Source organism: Hordeum vulgare, chromosome 6H (assembly GCF_904849725.1).
Source record: "Hordeum vulgare subsp. vulgare chromosome 6H, MorexV3_pseudomolecules_assembly, whole genome shotgun sequence".
Taxonomy (NCBI): domain Eukaryota; kingdom Viridiplantae; phylum Streptophyta; class Magnoliopsida; order Poales; family Poaceae; genus Hordeum; species Hordeum vulgare.
This window is the reverse complement of record NC_058523.1, coordinates 56,721,150-56,729,908: the sequence shown is the minus strand read 5'-3', so window position 1 is coordinate 56,729,908 and position 8,759 is coordinate 56,721,150. Positions and strand designations below refer to the sequence as shown.

At 42.1% G+C, this 8,759-nt stretch overlaps 1 protein-coding gene and 1 long non-coding RNA gene across 2 annotated transcripts; one reads left to right on the top strand and one right to left on the bottom strand.

The window, feature by feature from the left end:
- Window positions 1–459: 459 nt before the first annotated feature.
- LOC123404508 lies at window positions 460–1,291 on the bottom strand. The gene is made up of 2 exons (XR_006611823.1): window positions 1,031–1,291; window positions 460–884 (listed from the first exon to the last, which is right to left on the bottom strand). It is a non-coding gene; the product is annotated as an uncharacterized LOC123404508 (long non-coding RNA).
- Window positions 1,292–3,221: 1,930 nt separating this feature from the next.
- On the top strand, window positions 3,222–7,964 carry LOC123402505 (transcription factor bHLH95). The gene is made up of 3 exons (XM_045096427.1): window positions 3,222–3,659; window positions 3,778–4,251; window positions 7,687–7,964. Exons 1-3 carry the CDS (start codon window positions 3,336–3,338, stop codon window positions 7,780–7,782), a joined length of 894 nt encoding a protein of 297 aa, XP_044952362.1. The 5' UTR covers window positions 3,222–3,335; the 3' UTR covers window positions 7,783–7,964.
- Window positions 7,965–8,759: the final 795 nt, after the last annotated feature.

Here is an 8,759-nt window from a genome sequence, read left to right as displayed (position 1 = left end):
TGCAACTAATTTAGTGCATGGAGCCGTAGACATGCATAAAAACAATCAGAAAACAATAATGGACAAGCAACAAATATGTAAAGCACAAAAAAATACAATACATACATGTTTTCATATGTTGTACGAACAAGTAATATTCTTTTCATTCTATGAAGTACATAATAGAGACAAGTAAAAAGTAAAACAAATAATGTTGTAGGAGTAACAAATATCTCCATGAACCATTCAACACTTAACATAAGCATTATTTTTCAAAGTATAAAAGAAGAAAAGTTTTTGTTTTAGTTAAGACAAGTAAAAAAGGGTTGTTGCCCCTACGCGGGTGGGCTGGTTTCTCTTTGGGTCTGATTATTTTCTCACAGCCCAACATCTATTCGGCAGCCCAGATTTTCTTTTACTAGAAACTGAACTTGTGTGTGCACTCTGTTAACTGAAGAACAAAAACAGGGGCATGAACACTCAATAATTTTCCAATTTTTTGCTTCAATACAGTTACATGAACCTGGTATGGCGCACAGATCGCGTCCTCTACCCTAACAGGCCCAAATGCTCATTCTCATGACGGATGAACAACAAGTAAAAGAAAAACAGAGCAATGATACAACAATAGAACCCCCCCTTCCATGATATTTGCTTGCTTATGCAAATCGATCATCTGCATTAGATGTTTCTTGATCTTCTTCAGTTCGGACTTCGCGTGCAGTTCAGCATTGCGCGAATACCTCGCCATCGACAAGACCCTGCTTGCCCCTCTGTCCGAGATCCCCAAATTCTTCACAACAATCGGGGACTCCCCGCCCAAATTGAGCTCCTAGATTACGGTCCCGCTCGAATCAATGTAGCCCTCAAACTGAATCCTCGAAATGGGTACATTTCTTCAGGATCTGAAAACAACAACATGGGTACATTTCTTCAGGATCTGAAAACAACAACATGAACCCTATATCCCAAATTCGACGAGAAAAAAAAGAAATATGGATAAATGAAAGCAAATGGCAGCGAATGAACGGGCTAAGAATAGAGATCTAACCTTGCCATCCCTACCCGCCATTGTTTTGCTCAAGCATTTCACAAATTCGCGCCCAAGGTTGCCGTTGTCATCAGTCTTACTGACCCACCGTTTAAGAGGCTCTGGGCGTGGGTAGTCAGGACACCTTGTGAGAGGCATTGGACCATACTGTCACCATTTTGAGTGTGTGGTGGAGGAGGTAGACATCTGCGCTAGGTCGCCGAAGATGAGAAAGATTGGAGAAAGGGGAAGCAATGGGCGGCGGCGGGCGGACGGACACGAGCGCTCGTCTTTTCTAGTTGCGAAGAGGTGGCTCTCGTGCTTACATGGACAAGTGGTGGGTCTCGTGCTTACGTGGATAAGTGATGGATCCAACCCCTAACAACTAATGAATGCATCAATTCAGTTTAAGGACCATGTTGTGCGTGTGCTATTTACGCGCTCAAATGTATCGCACCACATTCATTAGCTCAAACAACGTCTTACTCCTTCCAATTCCCACAAAATACGTCCACAGGAGCAATAAGCCCGCTAATGATACCCCATCTATAAGACTTTCCTCAGTAGTCAAAGTGTATCAAGGGAGCCTGTGGTAGATTTGATTTTATCTCCACACTTCATACTTCCTTGTATAGCTTCATTATCTTCCCTTAAATGGTTATTTTTTTGTTGTATGCACTCGCTGCATATATGGTCTAAAATACATTAAACGGAATATCAACCGTTGTTTAAGGCGGTGTGTATGCACTCTAAGCAGATATGGAGGGAGGTTTTCACACAACATGGATGCATGGCAACATAATCTCCGGATCGACCCACCACCTCCTTCGACATATGCATAGTATCGGTCCAATATGACTTTGTTTTTGCGCTATGTCGGTTTTGTATTTTTATTTTATTAGACCATTGGTGGTGTGTTGTGTGCATCTTAGCAATGCACAGGGTGTTACTCGATTGTATCCATTTGATGCTACATTTTAAGTTAATAAATCGCCCTTTATAATAAAAAAATCTTCCCTTAAATGGTCATTTCCGGTGAGAACAAATTGAACGTACTTATTTATAAACTTTTGCATTTATTAGTCATTAATGACAAGATCGTAATGATCGATTTGGAATTATCCAATTTAAAAAATGGTGTATATAATGAGTTTGAAAATACACTCATCAAAGTGCGTCATGCAGGTAAGGTTCTGAGCGAACTATTGATCTCTCTGACGTGGCAAACGAAGACAGCATCAAGATCCGCCCGCTCGATCAGACGGTGTAGATCACGTCGCACCTGTTTGCTTCCTGGCGAACGTCAGTTCTATAGAAACTATCTACCTGCCGTCCATTGATGATTGATTCAATGACGAATCAAAAGACTAGGACAAACCACATCTTGTATTCCTGCAGTCTCCAGCCAACAAGGCCAACAGCAGCAGCCTCTTATACGGCGGATGCACACTTGGCTGGCTGGCTAGCTATTTGGCTAACTCCATATATTTGATGATAAGCTTTCGTGTTTTTGCCAACACTTGATGTAATCCTTGCTAGCTTGTGCTATGTACGTACAAGCTAGCTTTCTATCAATTATACTCCAGGTCAAATGAAAATGGGACAGCCTTTTGGATTACCCGGTGAAATACGTTAAGTGTTTGGTGAGATGCCTACAAAAAGGTACTCAAATAGCTGGATGCCAAACATGCATGCTTAACATGCTGCTTTGTGTTAGTACTGAACAGAATTTGTGTTCTTGTGTAGTTGCGTATGTTGTTCAAAACGTGGACATGAAAATGTTTGGCTTCGGTTATTAATTGCTAGTTACTTCCCTGGAGAATGGAGTTGCTGTGTGTCCGCCCTGCACCGATAATATTAGTACAATATTACAATATTTTTACTAAAATGTTGTGTTAGTATATATATGGATTTATGGAGTAGTACTAAATGGTTCATAATTGTGTTGATCAGATCAATTGACTGACCAATCAGAGTGAAGATCATCATGCAGAAAAGTTTGTTTCCTTTCCTTTCAATTCTACTCAAGTAAATGAGCAGGCTGTAAATTCAATGGATGTGCCAGTAGTGCAAGCATGAGCCAGCTAGCTACGAGACATTACACATTTTTGGCAGCAACGGTTTGGAGATAAGAGATAGAAAGAGAATTTTAGCACAAAATTATGGCAATTAATTTCGTACGTCCTGACAAACACGAAATGCCGTGATATATTTTGAGCAGACGCAAAAGCTTTGCGCATCCTTCCTTGAAAAGCCAGCAAAAAAGGCATTCTCTCCACATCCAAATTCCATACACCTTACTTTGAGTTTAGTTTTGGGGTCTGCCATGGCGCAAGGCAACGACAACCACGCTCCGCCGGCGACCAGCTCCGACTCCATGAGTTCCGGCAAGGGCGGCAGCCGGCTGGTCCTCGGCGGCGCTATGGACAAGGGGAAGGGCGTCCCCAAGGTTGAAGAAGAAGAGGGTTGTAGATCTAAGGGTAAGATCATGACAGCACCGGTCGTAGGTGCTCGCAGTCGCAGGGATGGAAGATCACGCGGCCGCCGCGGCGACAGAGAGCTGCACATAATCACGGAGCGCGAGAGGCGGAGGCGGATGAGCGAGATGTTCACCAAGCTGCACGGCCTCCTCCCCACCCTCCCTGACAAGGTGATGGCATAAGCTAATAGCTAGCTAGCTAGACCCGTATATTAGGGCTTTGTGGACGCAGATAGGGCTGGTCGATCGATCGTCAGATCGTCACTCGCTTAGTCTTTTGGTGTTTCAGGTTGACAAGTCGAGTATAGTGATGGAAGCCATACACTACATCAAGAGCCTGGAGGGGACGCTGAGCGAGCTGGAGAGGCACAAGCTGGAGAGGGACCTCGCACGAGGGAAGCCAGCGGCCGCGGCCAATGGCGGGGTCGCCTGTTCAGCTGTGGCGGCCGCGCCTATGGCCATGGCGTCGCCGGTGACTGGGCTGTCGGGTTGTGGGATCTGGCAGACAGGGGCGACGCCAGCGCCGTCCATGGCTCTGGGCGCGGTGACCGCGGCACCGGCACCCGTGGCGCTCCAGACGTGGTCAGGGCCGAACGTCGTCCTCAGCCTGTCCGGCAACAACGCGTACATCCACATGTCGGTGGCGCGGCGTTCGGGCGTGCTCACCATGGTGATGGCCGTGCTGGAGAAGCACGGCATCGACGTGATCACGTCGGGGATCTCGTCTGACCGTTCCCAGTCCATGTTCACCATCCAAGCTCGCGTAAGTAAACCCACGCTCTCGATCTAGCTTCTGCGTTTTTGGTGAAGAATGAAAGTTTGCCAGGCTTATATAGGTGCAAGAATACTACTAGTAGTTATATGATTGAGGCCGTAAACAACTAAATTTGAGGCTATAAACATTAGGCTATGTTCGATTAGCCCCGCCCGCGCCGGGATCGGGCGCAAACCCTGCGAGTCACTGTGGGTTTCGCCCCGGCCGGCTGGGGGCAGATCTCGATCTAGCTTATAACAGCCTTCGGTTAGACCCGGCGTGGATCGCGCTCCTTCCAAATCCTTTCAAAATCGCGTGAAAACCGTCGGGATATGATCCACGCGTCTCACCGTGCGGAAAGAAACACCTTTTCTTTATCTCTCGCGGAGCTGTTACGCTCTGTCTCTCGGTTTCCTGGCTGATAGGAGGGAGAAGATCTCGGGAGGGAGTAACCGAACTGAATCTCATATGAAGGGATTTGTGAGGACGGTGTTGGCGGGGGATGGGTGACATGAGGGGATTCACCCAATCCCTGGAGGGGTTGATTCCTCGTGGGGAAGGAAACAGCAACAACCGAACATAGCCTTAAGGGAAAGGGGAACATGTGCCATTTAGTTGTGGCGGTCTTATTTGTAGCATTCTATAATGTGCCGGTCTTATTTGTTCACGTGTATCTGCTGATTCGAAACTGCTCGGCAAATTAAGTGGCAGGATCAGAGCAACATATGATACATATGCGTCGCATCAGAAAGCTTAGTATCCCCTAACGTCGAAGTAGTTGTTCGGTAAAGTGGGACAACCAGAACTCGTGCAATTACATGTGTTGTGCTTTTGCGCTTACATATATAAATTATATGTGTTGTCTTACGTCACTCAAAATACGAAAACTCTCATTTAGTAGTGTGTATATCACACTGGAATGTTGAAACTGCCATTGACTGGAATGTGGTTATGTCCCAAGTTAGGCCTACTTCTCCCCTCACATCAACACAATTTTCCTTCTTTCATTCATTTAGTCGAAAGCCATGCCAACAACTAGTAGCCCCCAATCAACCGCCAACGCCGGTCTAGTGCCCCCTCCATCTAAGCTAGTAGTGGAGGAAGCATTGAACTTGTCCAATTATAGTTACAAGGTTGAAAGCCTTTGACTGCGCCATGGTTACCAGTCAACCCCTTCTTCATGCTATTAACGTCGAAGCAGTTGTTCGGTAAAGTGGGACAACTAGAACTTGTGCAATTACATGTGACGTGCTTTTGCGCTTACATATATAATTTACCGGTCTACATGTAATTGTTGCATGTTCAACCTACTAGGATAACATCTTCTCCATAGACTTTCTAATTTCTACTTGGACATACTGTAAACTTGCATTGAGGCCGCTTGAGTTGCCGCAAAACCTCCCAAATAGATATAAGTTTATTCCTAGAAGCATAAAAATGTGTTTATTCTATATATATGCAAATCATAGTCTAAATGCACATCCACATGGACATTAGATGGGAAAGACTATGACCGGATTTGGGTGATCATCCTTGCCTTTTGTTCCTATCTGAGTGAACCTCTTAAGAATCGGTCTGACAAGTGGAGGCTTTTAGCTAGTAGACAGGAAAGTAAGGAATATTTTTTACTTATCATGCTACCTTTTTTTGAAACATTACTACCATTGTTGTCCATGTTGAAGAATACACACCGAGAACATTGTACCCAACAAACACATCCTTTATTACTATCACTAATGTCGTGTTTGGATCTTAAGATTAATACATGATTAATTATGTTGTAATTCTTCCCTGCCAACACATCTCCTGATTTTCCACCTCATTTTTTGGCCTTATTATTGTGTGTGAAGATCTCACTCGTCGCCATAACCACCATTTACAGAGAAAGGGTAGCATAATGCATTAACTTGGATCAACACCTGTAGAAATCCACCATTTCGTCCAATCCAAAATGGCCCAAGTCACCACACTCGCCAACCAAACTAGTGTATGGAACCGGGTTGGGCGAGAGAGCGCTGAAGTGAACTTCCTTGGAACAAAAAAGTATAAGGTGCCCTCATGAGTTTGGGTTTACATAAAAAAACACAAAAGTTTAACCTACAACATAAGAGGTAGATTGTAAAAGAAATACTATATATGTTCATAATTTATTGAAACTACATACACTAGTTTAGGGGTTCACACGAGGTAATGTCAATATACTTTTCTTAAGCTTGTGAACACTTAATATGGTAACATTTTGGCATCATGTGACTTCTTTGGTATAGTAGTATTTGGGTGTGATCTTTCAACTAATGTCTATGAATTTGTACTAAAACTCACAAACTAGTGTCGTGTGAGATTGAAGCTTAGTTTTTAACTTATGTAAAGTAAGAAAATTATAATTCTAATGTTAGAGGTAATGTGCCAAGATGCATGTGGTAATCATACATTTTGGGACAATATCTTTGAAAGCAAATCTAGCTACATGTTATCTTTACAACTGTAGTTGTGTTTTCTTTTATTTTTGAGTTACACACGACATGGTTTAGTTATCAATGATGCACATATGGAAGGGGGGAAATGAAGCTTACTATGTACAAAACTAGAGGCCTATAAGAATAAGGACCCGAATATAAAGTGACTGCACCCCATATATGGAATGTATGCACACAAGTGTTTCTATGGGCGACATGGATCATTCGTGCTACAACTATCCATAAGAGACCTCATCTCACGCTAACCAATATGCATGTTATCCCGTTGACCACAAATGATATGTACCGTTTTGATCGGTTACGTCGTAGTATTATCGGGCCTAACCATTTAGCAAGGAGGTGATTGAACCGCTTGGGACGTGATGAATGGTTTTAGGAACTTAAGGTTTCTGACCAGTTTGGGGCACCTTCTAGCTGGTTCGTGAAGTGAACCATTTTTTTACCATTTCTTTTATTTTTATTTTTCTATTTTTTCCTCAGAAAATAAAAAATGTTCAAAACCTTCCAAAATTGTTTGAAATTTTAAAATGTATGCTTTTAAAAAATTATTCTTGTTTTAAAAAATTATTTGCATTTTAACAATTGTTTGCAATTTCAAAATAAAAATCATGTTTTCAAATGAAAATTGGATTTCCAAAATGGGTTGAGGAATTTAAATTTGTGTTCATAATTTTTAAATAAGTTTATTTAGGAAAACTGGATTGATGAACAATTTTAAAATTTACAAATATTTTGGGAATACATTAACCTCTTTTTATTTGCACAAACGTTTTTCAGTTTGTGAATATTTTTTAATTTACAAAAAAATTATAAAAAAATTGGGCATAGTTCCTATTTTGGATGCAATGACATAATTGTATTTTATTACGAGATGGCAGGATAAAGTCTTGACAAAACAAACATCACTTGATAAATTGTAGATACTTCACATGAGCATCCTTTGACATTAAGTGTTTTTTGCAAACAGATAAATGGAGGGAGCAACCAGTTCGGAGATCATGTGGCGTGTGATGAGATATACAAGCTGGCAGTGTCGGAGATAATGGTTTGGCTCTCTGAATAAGATGGAATCTCTGCAAACCTTTGATGGACGTAGTAGAAGTTGTTGGTTATTTACAGTTGAGGCTTTCATGTCGAGTCAAACTAAACCTCTGAGTCATGTGGTGTTATCACATAAGTAGACAATGTGTCTGCGTTGTTGTTTCGTACACTGCTTTAGCATTTCAATTCAGGATTGTTGGTTTCTCTTAGTGTGCTTTGAAGATTCAGCAGTACTACTTCCTTTATAATGAACTATAACTTTATTCAGACTCGACAAACATCACAATTACAATGCTTCGAAGCATAGATCCAAAACAGTAATACGTATAACATAACTAAGAACCATACACCTTAGAAATGTCTTCATCCTGTTATCAATCTTTGTGACGCGAAATTCTGCCAAGGCTTTGGAAAAGAAACTCGTGTCAGACCAGAGCAGTTGTTAGATAAAATAAGATCAACGAGTCACGAAAAACATAGATTTTTACGTGAAAACCCTTGCGGGAGAAAACCACGGACGCACAAAGGTGTAATCACTATGATGATGGAATATTACAAGTACGGGACGACGGGTCGTCTTCAGGTGTGACTACCTTGGGGTATATATGAGGGGCAATACATGAAAGTCCTTGGAGGACAAGTAAACAAGTTGTACTCGTACATGTGATACCAACGTAAAGTCCCACACCATTTGTACTATGTCTAGTCCAACACGGTAGAATTTGGATCACAGATTAACAATCTCTACCATGAGCCAAATTCCCTCCAGCAGTCAAAGAAAGTAGATAACTCCATCCAAATCAGCATAAACACCTTGTTCATCAAAGTCCATAGGACTAGTAAGAAATACCAACTAAGCCTAAGCGAAGCTCAAACTTATTGGTAGGAACTGGCTTTGTCATCATATCAGCTCGATTAGCATGAGTACTTATCTTGCATACCTTTAAATCACCTTTAGCAACAACGTCACGAACATAGTGAAATCTGATATCAATGTGC